Consider the following 27,201-nt stretch of genomic DNA (forward strand, 5'->3'; position numbering starts at 1 on the left):
AACCCAAACGACACTAAGTTTATCTGAATTTTTTTTTTTCCCCCCCAACTAAAAGGTCCTTAGCAGACCATATTTAACCACTGAGTTACAACCTCTTGGCTTCTTTTATTGTGCATGAACTGCTCTCTCCCCTTTCACACACACCGTCCTACTGAGGAGTGTTCACTCCTCACCTCCTCCTGTCTCCAGAGCCTCTTCTTCCCCCGGGCTGTGTTTTTAAGCACCTTACCAACTGGCTGGTAATTAACTTTTACTCCGGTTTAGTTATTGACCATTTCCCAGGATGGATTATGCAGAAGAACTCTTTCACCCATAGCACGGCTTTAGCCAGAGGTAAAACACTATACCTAGGAAGAGATAAATCTTTTTTCTTCCCTTCTGGGAGAGTAAGTAACCATGGATGCACAAGAAACAATGCCTGCAGATAAAAAGAATGTCTCTAGATAATAATGTTTGTCAGAAGAGATTTGCACATTTCTTTGAACCGATGTATTTATATCCTGCTAATTATTTGAGAAAAATCTCAGAGACCTTATCACAAAGACAGCCAATGCTAGGGTTATATTTTTTCCCCCCTTCAGGTCCAGGTTTATTTCAAATGCACCCTTCAAACTTTGCAGTTGGCTTTTCACAGCTCCCAGTCATTTTAGTACTTTAACCCTTGTGAAAACACCCCTACCCTAAAACACACCTGTACAATTCACCAGGAAGCATCTCCAGATTTGAAGGCCGTTGGAATTTTTGCACAACCAGCCCAGGTCACGTTTTGATTCTCCTGTGAATATTGCCTCTCTCGTTCTCACTCTGCTTTCCCAGGAAAAGCGCGGGACGCCGCTGTTCCTGCCGCACCAACACCACGCAGCAAGTTGTACAAGCAGGAGCCAGACACAGGTAGGTCACCTCGGGATCTTTTTTCCCTTTGTAGCCTCTGGAATGGCAATTTAGAGAATGTTCTGCTCAGCAGCTTTTCAGCTGCTGCTTTTCCCTCGCCTCCTAAAGGCGTAAGGGAGGGAAAAACATCACAGGAAGGCTTTGAAACACCACACCTGGACTGGAGGAACGGCCAAGCTCGAGGTCATCTCCCTTCCAAGAGGAAAAGGGGAATAAGGCATCGTGCAGACACCCTCCATTTCACTGTTTGTCACCTCCACCAGTCCCCTGGGTGTTTCCTGCAGGTCACTGCAGCCAAGAGCAGCTCCACGGAAAGCCCCAAACAACGAGAGGATGGGAGATGGGAACTTCTGCTGCTACCACTGCCCAGAACTTGGGATAACAACAGCATTGCACAAGCTACCCTCACCCCAGGGACAGAACAACCTGTTAATGGCAATTGTCGGATTTGAAGCAGCTCTTAAACCGCTCATTTTTCCAGCGGATGAGCTGATGGAAGCAGATTTGACTTCAAGTTACATCAAACACCCCAAGTCTGAGCGAGCTGAACTTGGATCCAACTGAGGAAAAGTCAGCTCTTCCTCAGAAATGACAGGAAATATCCAGCACTGAGCCATTCCCATCTCACCCACCATCACCACAGGGGAACGATTCCCTCTACAGAAGCAGCACTAATTATGAGGATGTAGAAACATCCTAAAGTACAGCTGATCCTCCACCAGCGGGGCAACACCACCTAACAGAATTTCAGCCTGCAAATCATGTCACAGGCAGTGTCACTGCATTCCCCTGTGCCACTGGAAGCTGACATATTTCAAAAATAACATGCTTAAAACTGTTCCACACCTCTAAATATGCAGAGCAAGCAGAAATTCCAGATGTCTTCCTGGAAACGGATACCTCACACCCACAGAGCAATGCCTTCTTTAAAGCTCAGTGTCCCACTAATTCAATTCCTACTCTGTTTAAATGCTTAACAGTCTTTTGCTCTTTACAGTGCTGAGCACCGGGCTACAAATCTCATTTAAAGTAAAATGTTACTTTATTTCACTCAAAACTTAGTGAAACAAAGCCAGTGAGGCACGGGAAATCATCCATGCACAAGTTCTTGTGAACATATTTTAATTTCTTTAATTAAAACAGCCAGCCTGATGGGCCTTAGTGGCAGATTCTCTGCTGGTGTCAGCTGTCACAGTCCTCTTGATCTCAGTGAGGAATATTTGGATCACCTGAAACCCATTTCTTTTTACAGAGACAAATCACAATCAGCGGTGATTCACCAATAAAACTGGTCCAGAGACACTATTTTGTCACTTGTAAAGACTCCAGGTGCTCAGTAGAAAATAGGAAGCCTGTATCTGTTATGAAATACAGCTCTTTTCCCCACGCTGTAACAAATACAGGCAGACACTGCTACCAGAGCCTGGGACAGCTCCTGCTGCTTCCCCTGGGGAGTCCCTGGGACCCCAGGGACAGAGGCAATCACTTGTCTCTTCTGGAAACATAGCGGGGATCCAGCAAATAAATAGCCACAGATCCAATTGGCAGCCCTAAAGGACAAAAAGCGCCATGCCTTCTGTGTCCTGGCCTCCCAAAACCCAGAGTTTGCTCCATTCTACAATCTCCTTCCTCAGGAAGAGCTGCATTTGTGTCTGATCGGAACTGAACCTGCCCAAAACCGCTGGGTTTGCACCAAGGGATGCTGGAAATGCAAAACTTCTGGCTGCAGCTCCTGTCAGCAAGGCAGGTTTTATTTCCCCCTCTTTGTTATCTCTGTCTCCTGCATTAAACAATTCGTGTGCTTTGTTTGTTTTGTCAATAGCACTGTGTGCCAATTGCGATAGAAAAATTTACTTAGCATTTAATTACGTTTCAGAAGCTCCTGGGAAAACAGTGGGAGTGTGAGAAGAGGGAGGGAAGCATTGCCAGAGCAGAAAGTTCTAAGCTCCTGTCATTTTTTTTATGCGAATCTTGGACATAAATTACTCAGTCAGATTCCTTTATCACAGGTACATCCTTCTCAGGTGACTGGAATGAAAAGAGAGCCACAAGAGCACTTTGAGATCCCAAGCCTGTGCATGTACCTAGATCCTGGAGTCACTCTGGGAATATCCCCTCAGCATGGAGAGCAGCATCCTCCCTCAAAACACAAGACCCCAGAGCCACTGGTGTTCTGTTTGTGATGTGTTTGGTGACAGAACCCCAGCAGCCAGGTCTCTACTGGAGCTGCTGGCCAGTGAAACCCAGCACAAACCAGTACAGCTGCTCTGCACTTCCACAGGAAAGAGGAGGGAACAAACCTGATGGAAGGCACGGGTGGGGAGAATAAATCCCACCTAGAGCTCAAAGCACTGCCGAACTCATTATCACAGCCAGGAAAGAAAAGGTATTTCAACCCTAACAGAAAACATCCTAAATCTCACTGAGATTATGCGACAGGACTACAGGAAACACAAAGTTATGAAATGACATCGTGAAGATAAGAGACAAGAGCAAACTCAGATAAAAGGCCACAGGAGAAAAGCAGATCCTACGCCAAAAAAAAAAGAAAAAAATAAAGTATTCTGGTTTTGTTACTTTCTCTAAGAATCTTGTCAGAGTCTTTTCCCTGGAAGGAAAGCGTCTGTCAGAGCAAGCGAGAGGAACCGAGAGCGGCAGATCTGAGTCAGGGGAACAAAAGCAGAGCAGCAGAGTAGAAAGGAGTCAGCAGCCAGTCCCCAACAGTCTGGCACACAATAAAACACACCAGCAATCACAGCTTCGGTGAGAGACAGCGCAGGGCTGCAGATGAGACGAACAGATGGAAAGACAAAGCCAATCAGGAATCAAAGATGCACAGTCCCACCAAGGAGACTCCCCACCAGTGTACACTCCACAGGCTTTAGCTCCAGAACTAGGTCAAGTGATTTTTTTTTTTCCCTTTACCCCTTAACTACTGCCTGAAGTAAAAAGTCCTGAGGTGAGAACAGATCCTAAGAAACCCCAAAAATATTCTGGAAAATAAAGCAATGGATGAATAAACAATACACAACATAAACAAAACAGATTTTAGCATAAGATTTAACTGGGGTACAGAACAGGGAACCCCAAGAAAATATATGGAAAGGAATAAAATACAAAGTAGTTCTCAAAATGACTGGAGAGTTTGGGAATGTACACACATACACAATGCTGACAGATGGCAAAAACCCTTGGTGACTGCATTCAGTTTTCTTATCAATACAAATTAATTTTCCCCCTTAATCTTAAATGTTCTTTGGATACTCAAACTAAATTTGTGATGGTAACAATAACATTTCATTCACAGGTTTATGAAGGGATCCACTACAAACTCAGGAGCAACCCCAGGGGTTGTCCAGGCACGTGTACAAGACAGAGTCCCTACTAAACAATCCATCCCTGGCAGCAAACCCTGCACAGACACCCCCAACAAAAGGCTTTTCCCTCTCTGCCCCTGCACTGAAACCATGCAGGCACTGCCACCCTGGCATATGTGCAGATAATCCTGAGCAGGGGAGACCCCAAAGGCTGAGCACATTTCATCTGGACACAGCAGTGACACAGCTTGGCCACGGTGCCCCAGTCTCCACGGGGTGGGGCACTGCACCCTCACAGCCTGGCACAACACATCACCCATCATCCCCAAGAGTCTGGGGAATATTTGATCAGACAGCCCCATAACAGCACAAAAACAAAGGTGTTCAACGCTGAAGGTGATGCTCCTGTAGAGCCAGGTCTGACCAAAAGGCCGCTGCTGGCAAGGGAAGGACTCCCAGAGCCTTTCCTGGTGGAGCACAGAGGGAAAGGAGAGCAGAGGTGAGCAGAGCCACGGTCCAGCTGCTCTGCTCTAGATGTGCCACTTTGGCAAGGAGATTCAGATGCCCTCCAAAGACCCAAATCCTCTGCCACATCCTGCTGGGGAACCTTTGATGAGTCATTTGTCCTCTGGCCCTCTCTTCTCCCCATCCTTCACTCATCTCCTCCCTGAAATCCTCCTGATGTGGGTATAAAAGTAAAAAGCGCAGCGCACTGAGGCTGCGCTGGCCTCTGCCGACACGGATCAAGGCTCCAGCCTCTCTGGACTCCTGCTCAGAGTTCAGCTTCTCACTTTTATGTCCTGTTGGCCAAGAACCAACCTTTGGTGTCCTGCCAGCCATCTGCACTCGAGCTGAACAGAGACAAACCCGCTGAGACACAGAGCACAGCTCCAGCCGTGGCTTTGGAACAGACACCAGCAAGGACACACGGGTTTAGGTTTCATTTCCAAATGGTTGTGGATTTTGTTCACTTATTACACAGGTTATTCCTTCATTTTCCTCCAGTGAAGAATGTCTTTAGAAGGACTGGAGTGTATATTAAAGACTTTCAGAGCAATTAAATTGAAGAGTAAATGAAAAGATAGACAAGATGTGCACAGGTAAGAAACCTCACATTCTCTTTGAAGTAAAACTATAAAAAGCTAAAAAATTGGAATACAAGTATAATTTACTATAGTAATGGGGACATTAGCAAATAGTATTGGGTTGTATTAAGACATAGAAAATTTAGGCTGAATATTAAAAACTGCCCTGATGAAGTGCTATGATAAACATCCCACGTGAGTGGAGGGAACACAGTCCAGCGCCATGGCAGCAGCCTCAGAATTTGACAACAAATGGCACCAACTGAAGTTTTCTCCACTAACACTTGTTCGAGGAGGGACATTCTCCAAGAACACATGTCCAGCCTGAGCTGAATCCCTTCCCAATCAGCAGCAGCAGGTGACAGGGCAGTGTCCCTTGTCCCAGGTGAATCCCAGGGACACGGGAGAGGAAGGCTCAGCTCAGGGGGATTATCCTCATTCCTCAGGGATTCTCTCCCCAGGCAGAGCTCAAGCAGCACAGCATCCAGCAGGTTTCACCCACAGCCTGTCCCCGCCTGACAGCGGGAACTAAATTACACCGGGAGGCACCAGCACTGACAAAGCCTTGGAGCCCTCGCCCAGAGCTGTCAGACACAGGCACAGCCCCAGGAGAGAACAAAGCCTCCTGCAGACACCCAGGCTGCCCCGGATTAACAGGGAAACACAGCACTGCAGCCGGATCCCTCTGATCTCCCACCCACCTGCTCCAAGGAACACTTGGGTGTTCAGCAGACAGAAAAAAAAAAAAAAAAAAGGAAGTTTTCCAGCATTAACAGCTCAGTTCTGTGCCTGGGATGTACAACAGATCAGAAGGGCTTTCACAGCAGACACCTCCTAACTGTGACAAATGAGGGGATCACCCTCATGCCCGAATCCGTGCAGCACCTGGCAGGAATACAGGGAGATCCATTTTGGGGGGGGATAAGAATAATTATATCAATATAATATTATATTATTGCACCCCTCCTGTCAGGGGATGGAAGCAGTGCCAGCCCCAGAGCTGCCTTTGGATTTCTCTCGGGTGAAACACAGCACAGAAGCGGCTGCTAAGACCAAAATTAACCCTATCCCAGCCACAGCACTCGTTAAGAAATGCACTCTGCATGCAGGATGGAAGTGAAACCTCCCGGAGCTGACAGAGCACTGCAAAGCAGAAAATCGCCTTCATCTTGTTTATTTTCTCAACCCGCAGCTGGTGCGATGCGAGCTGATAAACGCTGGTCCGTTCTGGTGGCTTTTCCCACCAAAAGGCTCGGGAAGGAGGCTTTTCCCAGACCCTGGTCCTTCCCGCAGCCCGCCCGGCGCATGGAGCAGCATCGCATCGCCATCTCCCGGCAGGCGGGATAAAACCGAGAAATCCACATCCACCAAACAGCAGGAGCCACGAACAGACGTGTTTGTCTCACAAGCCAAAAACATATTGAAATCTGGCCCAGGAGTCGACATCCACCTTACTTTCCTGACTCTCAGAACTGGTTCTTAATGTTAGCAAACTTTAAAAAAAAAAAAAAAAATTGAAAATTTAAATATGGTCTAGCCCAATCCCCCACTTCTTAAAATTTTTGTATAAAAAAAGTAAATAATTTTTAAAGCCAGCTTATATAAGCAGCACAATCACTATTCTGAACTAAAGATTTCACCCACTTGATTAAAAGAGTATCAAATTACCATCAGACAAAATATGGCTCAAAGTCCTTGGTTCTTTCGAGTATATAAAGGGATAAATAAATATCCTAAATAGCAGGGAGGCAGGTTAATTTATCTTCTAAAAACCTTTGTCAAGCCTTTGGAAAAGGGGTTCTTTATCTAGCTCAGAGCTGTAAAACCTAGTCTAAGAGCAAGCCCCTAAAACAACGTGGGGATTCAGTCCTGGTGAAATCCCGTGGGACTTGGGGGAATTCATAAATTTTATTAATGACTTCCATAACTTACTGCAAGTCATCAGCTGAAACACACCACAGAAAGCCTTGGCTGGCCCAAGAGAGTTAACACCTCCGAAGCAGAGGCTCCAAGCAGAGTTTTTTAGGGAGACAGCAGGCAGAGCGCAGTTAAACAACAGCTCCTGCAGAGCACCAAGCCCGGCACCAGGGTCATTTACCATTATTCCATCTGAGTGAGCAGAGAATCCGCAGCAGCTCGACATCGAGCCCATCAAACGGGGCTCCCTGCAACCTCAGGGAGCAATGACAACGGCAAGATCGGTAAAAAACCACCCAGAATTATGAAGTCGCAAACGCTGGGAGATAAACAAGGTCGCAGACTGCCTCCTCGAGACGCAGCTATATGGATCTGACCTTTCTGTAAAAAGTGGTAATTTCAGTGAAAATAACCTTTCAGTTCCAAGGGAGAGGGGAGTAAGTCATGTCTCCTGCCCTGGCGGTTTATGATGAGACTCCCAGCCCTAATTTAAAGGTCACCAACAATCCTTTGAAAGCAAGATTGCTTTTCACTTTGTCCACGTTTCACGTAACATGGTCGGAGCTGACTGGTCCACAAGAGCAAGAGCACAGCTCCTGGCCAAGCAGGCAGCCAGTGCTCATCACACCCTGGGACACACCAAAATTACAGCAGAATAATCGGCAAGAAAGACTGCTGGCACAAAGGATTGTTCCGCTGATCTGTATTACAGGAGTTCTGCTGCTGTTTTCACGCTGCTGACAGGGAGAGGAACTGGAGAACTTGCTATACAACACTCTGTGAGCCCAGCTAATACTGCACTTAAGTCAGAGTCCCAGATGTTTTCCAAACAGGAATGTTGCACTCCATCCCAGCCTGCTCAGCACTTTGTGATGGGGGCTGGATGCAAAGGATGAGCTCGTGGAGGTCGGAGCCAGAGCAGGGCTGATGAGCTCAGGGATACATTCCTGAAATTTCACTTCCCACCTGGAGACTGCCCAGAAACCCCCTGGGACCCGCCCGTGGTGGGTTTAGGTTTGATTTGTACATTCGGGAGCAGCTGCTGGGAGAGCTGGCACTGACTGAGCCTTGCACACACCCAGAGGCACAGAGAGCCTGTTTCTCCTGGCTCCCAGCGACCTGCACTGGAAACACCCACAAGACTGAGAGGATCTCAAAACCCCCGAATGGTTCCACCCAGTGCCACCCCTGCCATGGCAGGGACACCTCCCACTGTCCCAGGCTGCTCCAAACCTGGCCCTGGGCACTGCCAGGGATCCAGGGGCAGCCACAGCTGCTCTGGGCACCCTGTGCCACCCCTGCCCAGCAAGAATTCCTTCCTAATATCTAATCTACACCTGCTCTCCATCACTTTAAAGCCACACAAAACCAGTGGTGCATAGAACACTAACATAAAAATCGAGGTATTACATCAAAATTAGTAACTCTGAAGGGTAATTGATTTTGGACAAACTGAAATCTTACATAGGCTAACTTTATTTATTTTTTTTCCCCTTCCTAAATTTTCTTTGAGAAAGAACACCTAGCATTTAAGCATTATGCCTTTGAGACAAATTGTATTTAAAGGTTACAGCACAAAACTACATCTCTCAGTCCTAGGCAAGAGAGTTTATTAATTGCCCTGGATACACACACACTCATAAATTTGTTTGGGTAATTTGATGAGGGGAATTGATTTACTATCACAGTGAAATACTCCATTAAACACACACAATTCATTCTTTATACTGCTCCTCCCCCCTTAAAAGCATCCTGTCTGACTGCAGGCCACACTGAATTATTATTCTGTAATCATTAAGTGATTTATTTAACCACAGCACACACAGTTAACATTAATCTATATTCCTATTCTAATTTCACCTTTACGTTTTCTGTTGTCCTACCAACAAGGAAAAATTATGGATTTCATTTAAACCAAAGTATAGCTATGGAGCAGCAAGACAAGAAAAGGGACATTTTTATTCTCAAAACATATCTTTTTTGACAATACAAATGGAAAAAAAACACAACATGAAATCTTTTTGAAAGCACAAACTGTACAGAATCATCACTGTGAAAATCTCGTACTACACCAAGCAAATGCTGCTTGTGGAGAAATAAAAACAAAGCCTAACCCATTTTTATTCCTGTTAAATCAGTGAATAAAGGAAAGGCTCAGACCAAGATGCAACACGGGATGGAGACTAGAAGGACTTTTTTCCATGATCCATCATGCCTGACCCAACATTTGCCTGAGATAAAAGTGATTATTCCTGACTCCACCTTCTATCTATTCACAGAGCACGACAGTTTTCCATCAGCCTCTGCTCCTGTGCGTTTTCAGATGACTCCTGTGCTTCTGGAGAGACATTAACCAGCAAGATGAAACCTCACAGCTGAGAGCAAACCACCAAAAAGGACCACTCCACCCAGAGTATTGACAGGCACCAGGCCACACCAGCAATGAGAAATCAAGAGCAGGAAACTAAATTATTTTACAAAGGAAGCTAAAAAAATCATAAGAAATCTTCACTGCACCCTGTTTTGTGAGGTATAGAGAGGAGACCTGAGGAAAAGGGGAAGCATCTAGATTCTCTGAGAAGACAACATCAATACAGTCCTTTGGGGCAAACTGAGATGAAAACACTACAAAAATAGCATATCCACACCCCAAGGGAGCACTGAGCCACAGAGTCACCCCCCAGGTGCACACCTGGCCTTTCCTGCCACCCAATTATCTTCAGAAAGGATGGCAAAGCCGTGTCTCAAAGGAAAACAAGGTGGGCTCCAGGGATACCCTGAATAATGGAGAGCACACCTCCACAAAACAGAAGTGCAGACGTTGCAAACCTCCCCTGCCAGCACAATCCACAGGAAACGTGCAGTGTAAGGGCTAAGGAAGCCCTGAAATAAACATTAACACCCTCCAAACCAGCCCTGAGAGCTGGCAGCGAGGCTGTGAGCAGCAGCACCACACACAGACACCCCTTTGCACCCCTGGGCACGTCACACAGCCACCTCCGTGCTGCCCCGGGTGGCACTGTCACCTCCAGCAGGGCACTGAAGTGCCACCTCAGCAGCCGGGTGTCCCACAGCACACAGGGACCTCGGCACAGCCGCCTGTGAGCCGAGGACAGCCCTGGCCAGGTGACAGCAGCGCTCCAGCAGGCAGGCAGTCACCTGCGGGGCTGAAGGCACTGCAAGCACAACCCCGTAAAAAAACCACAAAAGCCACCACAGCACACCGACCACAGGAGCTGTTCTGGGGACAGGCAGGACAGCAAACCCACGGGGATGCTCCCTCAGCTCCATCTACTCTGGCAGAAGGTGCAGCTCTGTCCCTGCAGCACGCTGAGTGAGACCACCCAGCAGAGCTCGCAGCAAAGCTGGCTGAGCCTGCTGTGTCACTGCTACAGCCGCTTCAACACCGCCCGCAATCCCCTGGAAGTGCCCACTCCACCCTGGAAGTGCCCACTCCGCGTGTAGCCCATGAATGGTGTGCAAATACATCTCCCCCAGCCGCAGGGAAATGCCAGAGGTCGCCGATGTCAAACGAAGTTTGCTCGTACAAGGCGGATGGGGAGCACAGAAGGAATTTGATGTGCACTTCAAAGGGAAGGAATTTGTCCGGCCTGGGAGGCAACTCTGTGTCTCACTCGGCAATGAGTTTCTTCTGAGGAAGTACTGGCACTCAAATCTGTTTAACTGAAAGGCCTTTCTACGGCTTTCTCTATAAACAAAAATTGAAAAATACACCCAGGGACGATTCCCTGCAAAACATCAGCACGGTTTTAGCCAGGAATATATTCCTAACATTTAATGAGTGGTCCATCTAGCCTTTGTAAGTGGCTCACCTGCTGCTGCCAGGCCAAAATAGGGGTGAATTTAATTACCTAAAATACATCAAGACTGACTTTCACAAAACCACCTTACTATTAATGAGGGCTCCATTCATACAGTGACAGCCCAATTGTTCCCATCGCCCTAACTTGTTGCTTCGCTTACATCCAAGGATGTGACCAAATGCTGAGTTACAAAACCTCCACTCATCTCAAAGTCAAGGCTTTGAGAGCGCCCACAGATCGGCAGAGATTCACGGTTCCTGTCACCCGAACGATGCTGCAAGAGCAGCGCAAGGGGAGGAAACGCAGAGCCCACAATAACCCAGAGCTCAACCACTGCTGAGCTTGCTTCGTGTGCCCCTGCCTCAGTTCTCTTATCTCTACGAGAAAGGAAACAAAGTTCATCTCCCCCTGGGAAAAAAAAAAAAAAAAAAAAAAAAAAAAAAAGCCATTTTGATAAACCGCGTTATTCTAACGCAGCATTTCCCAAGGTCAGCCCTCTCTGCGCAGCTAAGGCACGCTTAAACAAACCGATCCTTAACTTCTCGGCATTCCCAAGCATCATTACCGGGGCTCTGACCGCAGCGTGCCTTTCCTCGGGAGGGCTTTGGGAGCTCGTCATCCCGCAGCAGGAGCCGGGCTGAGGATGCTGGTCCCCAGGGGCACCCGGAGCGCACATCCCGGGAAAGCACCGAGGGATCGGGCTGGAAACGGCCCGACCACGGGGATCCCGGCTGCGCAATTAGCCCCGGCTGCTAACGCCGTTATTACATTCTCAGCAGAGAGGAGCCGCACCTGCGGCCGGTCAGGTGTTTGTGGCCGGCCCCGAAGCGCAAGGAGCACACGGTAAAACAGCTGCAGGCTGCTCTGAGAAGGGTTCAAAGGTGGGAAACAGAAGTACGTGCTGGAGCTGCCCATTTCCAGTGGCAGGTGGGTGAGCTGCAGTCATCACCTCTATGTGGGCAGGCACCTCATACTGACAAAAATAAACCAAATAAAGTCTTCATACCCAGTGTCTCCACAAAGCCCTGGGCACTGCAGAGCAGGCACTGCTGTGCCACCTCAGATTGCTCCTGTCCGTATGTCTGGCCTAAACGCTCTGCAGAATGTATATATTTATATATAGAAATACATATTTTTATTCTATTTCACTAGTAAAAAACAAACTGTAAGTGCTCCAATAAATCCAAGCACCTTCCCGCATTATTGGCACTTTTTATGGTGTGGCTGCTTGCCATGAGCACACCCGAACAAAACCCTGCCAGGACACGGTTTTATCTCACCAGCCCAGTGTGGGGACAGCAACCTGAACTCACCCAGCCTTTGAACATTGTCACTTCACTCCACTTAATGGGATATTGACTTTTTATACTTCACTCTCTGCAAATCGATATTCTAATAGACACAAGAGACTGGCAGGAGGGTGCTGAGTACCTGCCCACCAACCTGACAGAGATGATGATCCATAAATAAAGGTCAAATCAGAGGAAAAATAAACCCAACATGAAAAGAGCAGCACAAAGAGAAGAGCTTAAATCATGGATTTCTTTTTTTTTTTTAAATAACTACGATTAACTACAGGAGAGGAGACACAGCCTAGAGCAAACACAGATAAAGCAGTTAAAACCCTCAGCCAGGGAATGATGGACTAGATTCCCTCTGGAATGTCTGTACCACGATTTAAGAAACCCTTCAGGGGGCATCTCCAGTATATCACACAGGAAACGTGCTGCCTTTTAATGTAAAAGAGAAATTCACAATACCTGAAAAACATCTGAACAGGCTGTGCAGAACAAAGTCAGCAAAACCATGTGCAAAGTAAAATAAAACACTTAAAACAGATTACCATATTCCTTCAGAGTTTGGTTCCACAGGAAGCCAAAGGGAGCTTTCTAACAGGCTCCTTTAGCAAAAGGCTCCTGATCACTCTCCCCGGGAGTGCCCTGAAACCGGGACCCTTTGGGGCCAAAATCAGTGCAAGGAAGCCACAGCTGAGCTGATGGAGAGCTAGCAGCACTCCCAGCTGGGGAAAGTGTTACACCAAATCCCCCAGAGCACTGATGGTGACACCAGAAACACACGGAATTCCTGTGTTTATCACCTGGGATGGTTTAACTTCCACCACACACATGGTAGAAAGGGTTTCTTTGATTCCTGAGCCTTTTGCCTACCTGAAAGGCAGGAAAGCTTCCTCTCCAGTTTGCCCTAGACTAGGGTTGTACCGAGTTTTCTGAGCTCGTCTCCCTTAACTGCAGCTGTGGAGTCACAGCCCCAAGCTCCACCACAGAGCCTCAGCCACCAGAATTCAGTGGAGCGAGGTACAGACACAAACTCACAGTTCAGGCACAGTTAACCTTCCAAATCCCAATTTTCAGAAGAACATTAGGAAATCCAAAGAAGGGCAGAGAGAGGTCACAAAAATTACTCATGAGCAGAAAGCATTCTTTATGTAGGAAGAAAACCCAACAGCATAATACATGCAACACAACAAAAGGGATTCACAGTCTCATCCCAGAGGCTGCAAGAGAAACTCCCAGCTGCACCAGGCGCCTCAGATCAACATTACAGAGTTCACCTCCAATTCACTCTTCAGCTCCATTTTAAGCTGTCCTTCCACAGCAGTTTTACATAACAAATGAAAACAAGATTTCACCTTCCCCAAAACCAGCCAGGCAAATTTTCACCTTCTCTTACAGCTCCAGTGCAATAAATAATCCTCTCAGTTATCCAACAACCAGTACTCTCATTATCTTCACATCACCTTGCTATCCCCATCATCCCCCATAAACACAAATTTCACTGTCCAGACTCACCAGAAACGCTCCTGTCGCTCCTTTTCCCAGGCAGGAGACATGAGGTGAGAACTCTTCCCACTTCCTGAACTTTGCAGAACAAGGGAATCACAAAAGCCATGTCCAGATCCACAACCATCCCAAGAACAAGAAGGCACAAGTAACAGCTCCCTGGAGCACAGGAACTCACTCCAGAACCTTCTGACTCCCAGCCCAGCAAGGGGGCACTATTTGTGGGTGTGCTAATTGAGCTCCAAGTGGAAATACATGGCTCATGTGCAGGTGAACGCGGTTGAAATGACGTAACGGCCTCGTCAGCTTCAAACGCAGAACACCTGTGCCAGGGTAAATCCAGAAGCTGATGGAACCCCAGCAAGGGAGCACAAGCCTGGCTTTGTTTTCCCAAGACACGGGGCAGTTTCCAGCTCAGAAAGAGAGCGTGTGAGATGCTTTAGAAGAACAACATGCATTGCACTAGCAGGATTTCCCTGAGCCGGGTTTAGATGAGAGATTGGGAATAAATTATTGTGAGGTGGGCAGGTCCTGGCACAGGGTGCCCAGAGCAGCTGTGGGTGCTCCTGGATCCCTGGCAGTGCCCAGGGCCAGGTTGGACACTGGGGTTGGGAGCAGCCTGGGGCAGTGGGAGGTGTCCCTGCCATGGCAGGGGTGGCGCTGGATGGGTTGAATGTCCCTTCCCACCCAAATCGGTCTGTGATCCCAAGCCACAACTTGTTTCCACAGATTTGTGCCTCCCATCATCCAGAACACCGATTTGGCTGGATTATGTCCAGCCAAAAGCCATAGCCATGTTTTTTCTTGTCCCCAGGACAGGAGCATGTGGCGCTGCCTCCCCTGCACGAGGGCTCGGTGTCCCATTCACTCTTCTGACACATTAACTTGTTAAAAAAGAAAAAAAAAAAAAAAAGAAAGAAAAAAAGAAAGAAACAAACAAACAAAAAACTTAAATGAAAGCAGAACATCTTCAAAACAAGCAAGGACTGACAGCCACGTGAGGAATTAGAACAACTCAGTGGGATGATAATGATGATGATGATTATTTTTATTATTATTCACACGTCCCCGGGGCGGGGCCAGGCCGGGGCGGGGCCAGGCCGGGGCGGGGCCAGGCCGGGGCGGGGCTCCCTCACAGGCCCCGCCCCGCTGAGGGCGGGACCGCCCCCACAGCGCCCGCCCCCCGCGGCGCTGTCAGTCACTGCCCGCGCCCAATCAGCGAGCGGCGCCGGCCCCGCGCAGCCAATGGGCGCAGAGCATGGCGGGCATGGCGGAGCTGAGCGGCGGCAGCGAGGCCGTGGCCGTGGCGCTATGGCCGCCAGGGGAGGCCCCGCCGGCCTTCCAGGTACCGGGGCGGGGACACCGGGGGAGAGCGGGGCAGGGACACCCTCCTCTGCAGGGACACCCTCCTCTGCAGGGACACCTTCCCCTGCAGGGACACTCATCTCTGCAGGGACACCCTCCTCTGCAGGGACACCTTCCCCTGCAGGGACACCTTCCTCTGCAGGGACACTCATCTCTGCAGGGACACCCTCCTCTGCAGGGACACCTTCCCCTGCAGGGACACCTTCCTCTGCAGGGACACCTTCCCCTGCAGGGACACCCTCCTCTGCAGGGACACCTTCCTCTGCAGGGACACCTTCCCCTGCAGGGACACCCTCCTCTGCAGGGACACCTTCCCCTGCAGGGACACCCTCCTCTGCAGGGACACCTTCCACTGCAGGGACACCCTCCTCTGCAGGGACACCCTCCTCTGCAGGGACACCCTCCTCTGCAGGGACACCTTCCCCTGCAGGGACACCTTCCCCTGCAGGGACACCTTCCTCTGCAGGGACACCTTCCACTGCAGGGACACCTTCCTCTGCAGGGACACCTTCCCCTGCAGGGACACCTTCCACTGCAGGGACACTCATCTCTGCAGGGACACCCTCCTCTGCAGGGACACCTTCCTCTGCAGGGACACCTTCCTCTGCAGGGACACCCTCCTCTGCAGGGACACCCTCCTCTGCAGGGACACCCTCCTCTGCAGGGACACCTTCCTCTGCAGGGACACCTTCCTCTGCAGGGACATTTTCCACTGCAGGGACACCCTCCTCTGCAGGGACACCTTCCACTGCAGGGACACCTTCCTCTGCAGGGACACCCTCCTCTGCAGGGACACCCTCCTCTGCAGGGACACCCTCCTCTGCAGGGACACCTTCCCCTGCAGGGACACTCTCCTCTGCATGGACACCTTCCACTGCAGGAACACCTTCCACTGCAGGGACACCTTCCCCTGCAGGCCCCGCCGCCAGCTTCTCCAGGCAACCTCTGCCGGGGCCTCCCCATCCTCAGAGGGAAGGATTTACCCCTAATATCTGATCTAAATCCGCTGTCTCTTAGTTTGTATCTGTTCCTGCTTGTCCTGTCACTCCAGGATGTGTAGGAAATTGCTTCAGTGGTATTAGAGAGTCTGTACAATGCAGATTGGAGAAGCTTCTAATAAGCTTTGGGAAAAAATTAAGGTGTGATCCCTGTAGACCCGAATCTCCCTGAATGGTGTGGTGTGCTCGTATTTTACTGAAATGGGAAAGGTTGTGGTGGTTGAGGAACATTAAACTTGGTTTGGAGCAAAGCCGAGTGACTGAGAAGCTGATACTTATTAAAAAAAGAAACTTACAAACGCACTGTCATCTTTCACAACACCCAGAACCTGCCAGGTACAAGCTGCTGTGAAATGTAATATTTAGTGACAGCACATCCTCCAGGCTTCTAAATAAAGCTGAATGCTGAGAAGGGAGTGAAAATATACCCGTGGCTGTCATTGTATCTTGGTTTCCAAATGTAGCCGTTTCTATCAGGTTTTATTTTGCAAGACTCCGTGGTTCTATAACCATTCACCTGCTGGGGGCATCAGTGTAATTTTGAGAACCTGATTTTCTACCGGAATTAGGAGGAAGTGTGAACACAACAAGCTGAACAGATAAATTGAAAGTATCTTTATTTCCAACATAATTGTGTGTTCAAAAATCTGTGGCTTAGAAGAGCTATAGACTAACCTTAGAGGTAACTTACTGAGCATTTTGAAGTGTGGGGAGAATTACTTTACCAATACCTTAATAATTCTGCAAATAAACACATCCACAAATAAATATCTTTGGTATCTCCATAAATGAAAATCGTGCATAGTAAAGTAGATCTAATGAGCTGGTTTATTTCTGCTAAGCATGTTTTGTGGTCAGGGAGCTATTCTGAGAAATTCAGGCACTAAAAAGATTAACAAGGTTTTTGAAATTTACAAGGTATATGGAATATCTGATGTAGGAAGCATTTCAGACAAGTCTGAGTTGGAAGTTGACAGAAAAGCGATTCGAGTTGTGGGATCAGTCATTTACAGACAGGAACATTTGTAAAATCCCCGTTTCGAGCAGCGCCCGTTGATGCCAAGGCTTTGCCTGCTCTTCTCTCCGCAGTACAGCCCCGACAGCGTGGCCGGAGCAGACGGAGAGATCGACCCCACCGAGGTGACCTTCCCGGGCTGTCCCTGCCGCAGCAGCTCCTGCGTGGCTCCCGAGTGCCCCTGCCTGCGCCGTGGCCACAGCAGCCCGCGCGCGGGGCCGGCGCGGGAGCACGGGCAGCCCTTCTCCAGGCCCGTGTTTGAGTGCAACAGCCTGTGCGGCTGCGGGGAGGAATGCCAGAACCGCCTGGTGCAGCGGGGGCTGCGGCTGCGGCTGCAGGTGTTCCGCACGCCGCGCAAGGGCTGGGGCCTGCGCGCGCTGGAGCCCGTCCCCAGGGGTGCCTTCGTGTGCGAGTACGCCGGCGAGGTGCTGGGCTTCGCCGAGGCTCGCAGGAGAATCCGGGCGCAGGCTCCGCAGGAGCCCAACTACATCATGGCGCTGAGGGAGCACCTGCACGACGGGCGCGTCCTGGAGACCTTCGTGGATCCCACCCGCGTCGGGAACGTGGGCAGGTTCCTGAACCACTCCTGCGAGCCCAACCTCGTCATGGTGCCAGTCAGGGTGGACTCCATGGTGCCCAAGCTGGCGCTTTTTGCAGCCGTTGATATTGCTGCCGGGGAGGAACTTTCATTCGATTACTCTGGAAGATTCCATAATTTACCGGAAGCTAGCAGAGAGCAGAAACCTCCGGAGGAAGAGAACAGCCTGAGAAAACCTTGCTACTGTGGCTCCCGCACGTGTGCTTCCTTCTTACCTTGCGACAGCTCCCTGTTCTCCACACCAGAGAGTTCTCCATAGCCTTTCAGCCTTAAACACACCCCCAAAAATACTATCTTCTCCAGTAGTTACATAAAACTCTTTGTGTTCCAACAAGGAAGCACATGTGTGTTTGAGGAGCAGCAGGGAGACACGGTTTCGAGAACTAATTTTGTGCAAAACCCTTTTCAAGGTGGATAGTACAAGGGAGTATTGGAGCTTTGAGATGTTCCAAAATCAGTGACTAGCCAGGCCTGGTGTTTTTGTCTGGTTTTCCTCTGACAGCTGTACGTTAAAGCAGCTCTCTCAGTTTGTATCATTCAGAAAGTATTTGTACCTTTGGCACTTGTACATGGACAGGACATGTAACAGCAAGTCACGGACAGTGGCACAAGAAAATGACACTTGCATGAAAGTGAACCATGACTCTTGCAAGAAAAGCATTAGGTTTCTTAAAATCCATTAAATTATTGTTTTTAAATTACTTGTATTTTTGTTGTTGTTGTTCCACAAAGCATAGTAACTACTAATGACTGACGTAAAAGCAAAGAGTAGCTTTAGTACTTTGTGTGTCCCAGGCAGCTGTGACTGACTGGCTGTTTCACTCCCCTTGAGCTCTGCTGAAGTGGTGCAGGACAGCAGGCTCCGAGGAGCACAATGTCCCATCTTTTTTAATCACCTCAGCCTCCAGGCTGCTCCCCTCAGCTCTCTGCACTCTCAACAAGCAGCACATCTGTTACTGCCCAGCACTCAGTACATGCCCAGGGAGCAAATCAAGCCCCTGCAGCATGAAGCAGGAGGATGCTGACAGCTGACTGAAAGTACAAATACAGAAGTGCATCTGAACACCAACAGATTTGTGGGTTTGTGCTGAACAGATGACAGATGCAGGAGGGTTCTTTCAGCTGCCAACTGATCCATGTTTTCACTACTCCAGGGCCAGGCAGCATTTAGCAAGGCCTGGCCTTACCCAGCACAGGGAGAAGGTCATTCCATCTTTGCATCTTCCTTGTCCAGCTCTAACAGCTGTGCAGGGCTTTTCTGCCAGATGGGCACATTCTGGAACTGCACCTTCCTTCATTTCCTTTCTGCAAAGATGAGATTAAGGCAGCTGCACATCGGCTGGTTTTGATATTTAAGATGGATCAACTGCAGAGCAGTTTTTCATTCATGTCACACTGTGCCATCAGCGGCACAAACCCTCAGTTATTTGCTCTGGACAGTTTGAGCTTTACCTGTTTCCATCCCCTTTGACATAACACACACATCTCATGGGGATCAGTAGTTCTGCAGGCGATGAGTAACTTCATTTTTAAATTACAGACAACTTGGATTTGGACCTGAAAGATTGGTGTCACTGAAGGACTGAGCTGTCACTCCCAGCTCAGTGCGCTCTTTCACAAGGAATCCAGGCAAAGAGCTAAAAACTGGGAGCTCTCTGTAATCCTGTCTACTCTCAAAGAGCAGTAAATATTATCAATATTTCAATATTCATCGGGAGATTTACTTTCCTATTGAAATATGATCAGAATAATTCAAGGATGCAGCTCTGAACAAATTGAAGGTCCCCTGCTCTGGGCAGGGGAGTTGGAACAAGATGAGCTTTAAGGTCCCTTCCAACCCAAACCACTCTGCTTAACCTGATACTGACCAGGGATAAAGGACATTTTGCTATTTACTAAACAAAATCCCACTTGCTGTTTACCTTTGCTTCCTTGCTAAGGTGCAGTGTCCCCCTCTCCCATTTAAGTGCCTCCCTGTTGCTGTTGGGGCTTACACACGGCTCTGGGTTTATGTGAAGATAAACATTACCACGTGATTTCTCTTAGGGTTAATCATTAAGCATCATTTCTGTGAGTGCAGAAACCTTCCAAAGGATTTCAGGCGTTTGTCAGAAGTATTTTTCAGGCTGAGTGGACATTAACTTTACTCCTTGCCTCAGTAAGGGTTCTTGCTGCTACAAGCAGAGAAGCTCCCTGGATCCCAGACCTTGGAACGCACAGGAGTCCAGAGCACAGCCTGGACTGCAAGGCCTCTTGTGTAGAGGAGAGTTTTATCTGGTTTTCTCCCTGAAAAGGCATCACACCAGCTGCTTTCAGACCACAGGGCTGTGAGCAGATGATCCAATCCACTTCCTCTTTCCCTCCTGAGAAAAGTTTCAAGATTAGTGTTAGAGCATCTGCACTCCTCGTTTTCAGGATGACAGCACCATTTGTTACCTTCCTGTTATGAGTATGCACTTGGCATGACTTTGAGTAGTTAAGGAAGTGCAGATTACAAAAACTCCAACCACCTTTAGCAGTATCTGGTCCTTGATCACAGCTGAGCCCTGTGGCCCTGCAATCCAACCCCTCAGCCCACGCCAGTGACCTGATCCCAGTTATCTGCTTACAGCAAACTTCCCAGCACAGCACAGGAACAGTGCTGGACTGCTCAAAACAGCCACGCTGAAGGCCTTGCAAAAAATGGTTGTTAATTAACAGAGTTCTAAACCATCCTGACAGTTGCTGATGGCCTTTTTCCATACAGCACGTGCACTATACTCCACCACAGCCTTGGCACTGCAGCTGCCGGGGGGAGTGGACCAAAATCCTACTAAAAAAAAATTCCCTGTCAAGAAACTAGAAAAGAAACAGACCCTTTTTTGTATCTGCTGAATACCTGTTCACTTTCCCCTTCAGGCTCCTTTCAGCTTCAGAGCCCCAGTGTGCTGTTCCACAATGAATCCAGTCAAACAGCTCAGAAGGCTCTGAGCTTCCTCTCATCCTCCCCCCTCCTTTCTCCTCTGAGTGCAGTATTAGTTATCAATATCTCAATATTTTGCCATGTGATGCTGTGCCCTGGAATAGATTTTTCTGCTTGCTGGGCTTACCTGGACCCCACTGGAGGCTGGTGTTTAGTGAAGGGCTGCCCAGGCATTCTCCTGGGTCATCTTTTCAACATGAAACCAGTGCAGAAGGAGCTGGCAGGTGATGGATTTGCATTAAACTCAAACACAATTTGCTACAGCAAAGACAACACTGGCAAGGACCAGCATCAGTGCCAAGGCTTTTGTTAATCCACCGTTACGTTCAGATCCCAAAATGAGGTTGCTTTCAATTACTCCCATTTCCCTTCTTACTTGCTAAAATTCCTCTCCTTTTCAATGAGGAATTTTGTTTTCAACAAAACAGTTTAGAAATTTACCCTATTAGGCCTTAGGGCTCACAGTTCCATCTGCCATCACTTCCATGACTTTTATTCAAGTGGAATCATTCATTAGCTTCAGTTTCTAATGAGGCCAGTTTTGCATTTTCCAAGTCCTTAAAATAAGCTTACATTGCATCCAAGAAATTCAAAGGAAATTGTGTTTTTCCATCAATAAAAGTCTTTGGCATAAACAAACGCTTGACATTTTATTCAAATATGTACAAGATTTCTAATCATCATCAGCCTGAGGATCATCACCCTCAGCTGCAGAAGGCACTTCCTAAAGATCAGCAAACATCTCCCCAGAAGAAGGCCATTTCTGGACGTGATTTTCACTGCAAGTGGAATGTAACAAAGGGCTGTGCGAGCTGCCTGTGGGGAGAGCTGTCACCTCCCAGCTCTCATTCTTGACTCCTTCATTTCTCTCTCAAAGCTGCCTAGAATTTCCTAAATGCCTAGGATTCCTTTTAAAGCTGTCTAGAAGTTTATAGTCTTTGCTTATTGCATTTGAGTGTAGAAGCTCTACATAAATAAAATTAATAAAGATCTCGTCTAAAGAGGAGCCGTTGTAGTTGACAAGGCGGTGATCAGTCAAGGGTCGGACTCAATAATACCGGAGGTCTTTTCCAGCCTAAGTAATTCTGAGATTAAGTCATCTTTGAAAACATCACTGGCGTGTTTCTGCTCAGTTTTGTTCCAGCTGACACCAAAGCACTCTGGTCAGGATTGAAACCCAGGCCGGGCTGCTCACGAACACGAAGGTTCTCCAAGCGCTGTTGAGTCGTGCTGGTTTTCCTTCCCTCGGCAGGAACCCCGAGCGAGGCTTTTCCATTCTGTGTCATCACCAAGGGCCAGTGCTCACGTTTCTTCTCCCGGGGGTGGGCTCCAGCCCCTGCTGTGCCCGAGGAACACCCCCTGTCAGCGTGGCCCCGGCGCGGCGTCGGCGGCGCAGCGGAAGCCCAGGTTGGACGCGGAGCTGTCGGGGGTGTTCTGGCTCCGAGCCGCACAGCGGTACCTGTAGCAGTAGGACTGCACAACAACACAGAAAGGGAACTTCTTAGCACAGCTGGGGCTTTAATTATATATTAATTAAATATATAATTAATACAGATTAATACAGCAAAACATTGCCGTGGCTGTGGGACGGATTGATGAAGTGATACGGATGGAAATCACAGCATTAGAACATTAGAAATGAGGGAATCCTGCACAGACACCAGCTGACACAAAAACTACACTGAATGGCCAAGTGTCTGATGAAGTGTCAGCCAACGATCTCTCCTGCTCTGGGAAAAAGCCAAAACAACCACCCAGCTCCTTCCCCTCAAAGGCTGAGCTGTGTATCCATGTGCTAATGCCCCACTGGAATGGACAGGTACTGGCACATGCCTGGAAACATCTCCCAGACTTTTGGGATGGGATGTAAAAAGGTGCAACTTCAGGCTCTGTCAGCTCTGAGAGGGAGAAGAGCACCAGCACACAAAGATCAGCCTGAGCAGACATCAGGCACCTAATAAAGAGCCCTTGTGCTAACAGCAGTGAGTAGTCTTTGTCTCGATACACAGCCTAGTTTTATCACCTACAAAAAAAGACTAGGGCAGACCAGAATCTTCACAAACCTTCAAAATGGGTCACGTTATTCATCACTGAAGAGCCTGTTCCAGTGTTAATTTAATCAAAACTGCTAATTAACATCTGACATTGATTTCACCTAAGAAGGAAATCAGTGTAGAAAATGGGATCTCACTGTAGAAAATTTAATCTAATTATGAGAGTGATTCGCCAGCCACAGGCTTTGCAAGGGAAGAAGAGCAGGACAGCTTTAATGAAACAGGAGATGTACAGTGAGGGGTTTTACGCACTGCATGAGCAGTTTAAATCACCATTTTGTGTCACGAGCAGCCATCACTCCGTGGTGACATCCTGGCTGTTCTGAAGGGTTTTCAGGTATGCCACCAACTGAGCTGAAACACTTCATCTCCCAGCCAGCTCTGCAAACACCTGATATCATAGATCCACGGAATTCTAAAAGGATTTGGGATTGAAGAGCCCTTAAAGCACATCCAGTGCCAACCCCCTGCCCTGGGCAGGAACACCTTTCATTAGATCAGGTTACTCAAGAGCTCCTTATCCTTTCTGAATCAAAGTTATTCTAAAAAAACAAAGTCAGATCCATGCTTTCTACTCTGATAAGTATCACTCAAGCTCTGTCATGAAAACAGCATTAGAAGCCTACATCAATTTTAAGTTCTGCATCCAAAACCCATACTGATCAAAAAAACTTACTTGTTTTAATTCCAAGCTAAGCAAAAAGAGGTCCTTAGGAACATCAGGTGTTGCTCTTCATAAATTCCATGAAACCCCTTGACAAGCATCCAGGCTGCCAGGAAACTCTGTCAGAGGATCATTTCATGGCCAAGTGCTTTCAGAGGGAAGAGGGACATGAAAAGAGCACATTACCTTATGGCACATGTAGGATCCACCCTTCTTCACTCTGTCCGTGCCCGAGGACGGCCCTTTCTGGAGGGGAGGACACCGGTCAGTACTCAGGGAATAACTGCTAATTACAGGGAGCAGGGAGATGGAGGAGGAGCAATCCTAAATATTCCAGACACAAATGTCAGTGATGTGTGGAGCAGGCAGCTTGAAATAATTCTGCCATACAGCATTTGCAGGTGACAGTAACTGTGCTCCCTCCCCAGCCCTGCAAATATTTAACATTCCAGTTGCTGCCCACTGAAAATGCCTGCTAACAGGGAGGTTCCTAAGATAATTTTATCAGGAAGGGAATGAGCTCCAGCTTTCCTCAGCGACCACATGGATCCCACTCTCCTGCCCTGTCTCCCACCCAGGTCTGCATTCTAGAAGAATCTACCCCAGAAGAGCATTTGTAACTGAACATAAATCTCAGGGACTGTCACAAAACCTTGAGAGTTGATGTTGGTACTCCAGGAGCTCCTGCCTGCACCCCCCAAGTTTGACTGCTTTGCGTCAAAGTTCACCACACAAATCGCAGCAGCTTTGCGTTTATTGCCAAAATTTATACGTGTGAAAAAGAATCTGGCCTCTCGCTGCGTTTCATGGCACACAAATACTCAAGGAAAGCCACACCCTGAGGCAGCATCCGCTCCTTCCGAGCCTGGGTGCTCCTCCAGAGCACAGCCCTGCTCCCAGCCCGAGGCCTCTGGAAACTGTCCTCCCAACACCTGCGTGCACAGCCCCTGCTCTGAGATAAGCCTCTAACCAGCACAGTCATCACCCAGCCTGGTAATCTCATTTTAAGGGAAGCCAGGAGAAAACTGACCTAAAAAAAGTTCCACAAGACAAAGCAGAACAATGGGGCTGGGGAGCAGGATTTCCCCCAAATGCTGCGGTGCTGAGCAGCAATCTGCAACCGCCTCCAAAGACAATTTTAAAAACGAAGAGGAACGTTTTTGGTTAGGGTTAGAGAGCCTTAAATCTATCATGTGTCAGCAACTACAAAGGGCTGGCCTGTACTGAGCAGTGTGTGAACCCAAGGCTCATAAGTGCATCTCTTTATTAACTACAGATATCTTCCACCAGGCAAAAATTGGACATTAAAGATTATTTGGTAAGAAAAAAATGACTTAAATTGACCTTCACAGCCTCTGAAGGAAGACCACAGCCCTTAAACACTTCACCTGCAGAAAACTGCTGTAGCGTCCTCCATTAACCTATTCTATTACAAAACATCATTCTCTTATTTAAAATCACTGAAGGTAAAGAGTTTATCATAAAACAACTCATGGCAAAGATGTCAGAAAATCAGAGAACCAACACACATCATCAGCATTTGCAGTGTTAATATTTGCTCATGCACATATCTCACCTATAGATGAAGGAAACTGCCCTGGCTGTGCTTCACCCTTGCTAAAAGCTTATCACAGCCCAGCAATTAAGGTCACATTTGATTAAAACAAGCAGATCTCTGCTCTATCAAACACCACTGTTTTATAGCCTGACCTGGAGAAGTGCACCAGCTGGTACTGAAGGGGAAGGACATTGGCTGCCTGGTGCAAAGGGCCAGAGCTGTCCAGACTTTGATCCCAGATTTAAACCTCAGAGTTTACTGTAAATTAGCAAGGTTATTCTGTACTAGAATACTACAACAGCCATATTCCAGTCTGATTACACAACTACAAGTGCTTGTGCAATCCATTACCAAAGCTCATAAAAGTAGGATTGCTCTTTTAAAAGTTACTAAAAAAAAAAAAAATGCAGCAGCTTTTTGTGTTAGTGAAAATAAAGTTGTATTTCTTTCACTACATCAAACAAATGCTTTCTGATAGCGCAGGGTGATTTTCAGTGCACAGACACATGGTTACTCCGTTTTGACAGAAATCAGCTTTCAAACAGAACTGCAGCTCATACAAAAAAATTAGAGCCAGAAGTCACCAAAAAAACCCCTAGAGGTTTGGCTGACCTCACACACACACTTGGCTCTCTCTGCTAAAGGATCAGTTACATTTTTAGGGAGGAATTGTTCCCTGGGAGGGTGGGCAGCCCTGGCACAGGGTGCCCAGAGCAGCTGTGGCTGCCCCTGGATCCCTGGCAGTGCCCAAGGCCAGGCTGCACACTGGGGACAGCCTGGGACAGTGGGAGGTGTCCCTGCCATGGCAGGGGTGGGATTGAGTGCGATTTAAGGTCCTTCCCAACCCAAATTCTTTTGGGATTCTGTGACTGCAGTGAGGCACCCTCATTATAATTATTTAAGTGAGACACTTTGGTGTCGATGATGCCAAAGCTGCAGCACTTCCCTGCTGGATTGGGGTGATGCTGGGGTGCAACTGTCCTGGGAATTTTGCTCTGCTCAACTCCAAGAGTTTGCTGAAGTTTTAAACCCAAATACTTCAGAAAGTATTAAAAAAGGTAAGTGTTAACAATGAGGCTTTTAGGGGTTTTTCAGATGCAAAGTAATTGTCAGAATCCAGCCTCTGAGGCAGAGCACTTTAAAGTGAATTCCAAAGGGTTTTTCTGGTTAAATGGGTAAGGAAACTGAATCTCCTGGTGTGAAAAGGTGTCCCAAAATAGCCAGGCTGCAGTTATCTTCTGAGACATTAGAACTGATTAGCACCAGATCTATCAGAGCCCAGCTCTTCAGTCTCTGCAGAGCATAAGGCAGTGTAACCTAAATATAGGATGTGTTCTCTGGGCTGAAAAGACTGAATTCTTCCAGAGGGTCAGAGCTCAGGCAAAGTTTTTTAACATATTTAGTGTAACACCCAAAATCTTCAAAGCAGTGAGAGCTCTGGGCTGTGCTGGGTATTGGTTACAAGGAATGGATGGAATTCTGCACACACATTGTTGGGGGCTTTCATAATTGATCGTCTTGCCCTCACAAACAATTATCAGGAGAAAAATAAACCTGCAAGTGCTTTGTAAGATGTGAGTTAATAAAAAAATATATATTTAGTGGGGTTTTGCATGACAAGCTCTACGTGGCCTTACTTGTCATATTCCTAAATCACGGGATTTACTCATCCTGGATAACTGGGAGAGGAGCAGGTCTAACACTGGAACTGGAATCTGCTGAGACAGAGCATCAGTGGCCCCACAGATCTCACCCTGCAGGACCCTTGATTTTCCTGCCACAAAGGAAAACAAAGATTCACCTCTCAGAGCTTGGTGACTTCTCCTAAACCTCAGTTTTGTCAATGTTCAGTTTAAAACAAGCTACCAAAAGCCAGAAAGATAATTCATGATGGTTTGTTCTCTGCCTGGGAGGGGGAAAACAAGTACAGCTTGTGGCAATATAAATGAACTAAACACCTTCCTTTTTTTTTAAAGGAATCATTCCGTAAATTCTTGATTTCTGTAACATGAGGCCAGTTTGGAAGTATTCAATGGCTAACGAGGTGTGGACAACTAACCAAACACCACAAAAATGGCCCCAGAGCCCTGTGACTGCAGTGAGGGTGAGCTGTGCTGTCCCAATGCCCCAGGAGCACGGAGCAGCAACGAGA

General features: G+C 47.9%; 2 protein-coding genes and 1 long non-coding RNA gene across 8 annotated transcripts in view; 1 reads left to right on the top strand and 2 right to left on the bottom strand.

The window, feature by feature from the left end:
* Window positions 1-474: 474 nt before the first annotated feature.
* Window positions 475-14,007, bottom strand: LOC120758283 (uncharacterized). The gene is made up of 2 exons (XR_005702833.1): window positions 13,845-14,007; window positions 475-928 (listed from the first exon to the last, which is right to left on the bottom strand). It is a non-coding gene; the product is annotated as an uncharacterized LOC120758283 (long non-coding RNA).
* Window positions 14,008-15,101: 1,094 nt separating this feature from the next.
* Window positions 15,102-18,512, top strand: LOC120758225 (histone-lysine N-methyltransferase SETMAR). Its single transcript, XM_040076242.2, has 2 exons — window positions 15,102-15,180; window positions 17,288-18,512. The coding sequence occupies exons 1-2, from the start codon at window positions 15,103-15,105 to the stop codon at window positions 18,068-18,070; spliced, it is 861 nt and encodes a 286-aa protein (XP_039932176.1). The 5' UTR covers window position 15,102; the 3' UTR covers window positions 18,071-18,512.
* SUMF1 (sulfatase modifying factor 1) overlaps window positions 18,421-27,201 on the bottom strand; it is a 28,543-nt gene continuing 19,762 nt past the window's right edge. For 5 of the 6 annotated variants that reach the window (XR_005702811.2, XR_009208237.1, XR_005702810.2 and 2 more), the window contains 3 exons: window positions 23,678-23,737; window positions 20,901-22,246; window positions 18,421-20,174 (listed from right to left, as the gene is read on the bottom strand). Coding sequence is in view for 1 of the 6 variants with exons in the window: in XM_040076240.2 (XP_039932174.1) it covers window positions 22,136-22,246; window positions 23,678-23,737 (171 nt within the window). In the remaining 5 variants the exon portion in view is untranslated. Of the gene's footprint in view, window positions 22,247-23,677; window positions 23,738-27,201 lie in introns of all 6 variants that reach the window. The other variant, XM_040076240.2, reaches the window with a different exon arrangement.

Source organism: Hirundo rustica, chromosome 12, assembly GCF_015227805.2.
Source record: "Hirundo rustica isolate bHirRus1 chromosome 12, bHirRus1.pri.v3, whole genome shotgun sequence".
Classification (NCBI taxonomy): Eukaryota; Metazoa; Chordata; class Aves; order Passeriformes; family Hirundinidae; genus Hirundo; species Hirundo rustica.

What these genes read in the sequence shown, in the direction of transcription:
- LOC120758225 (XM_040076242.2), top strand. Translation starts at nt 15,103, where the DNA reads ATGGCGGAGCTGAGCGGCGGCAGCGAGGCCGTGGCCGTGGCGCTATGG. An exon ending in AGGCCCCGCCGGCCTTCCAG is followed by an intron (nt 15,181 to 17,287) that starts GTACCGGGGCGG and finishes TTCTCTCCGCAG; the next exon opens with TACAGCCCCGACAGCGTGGC.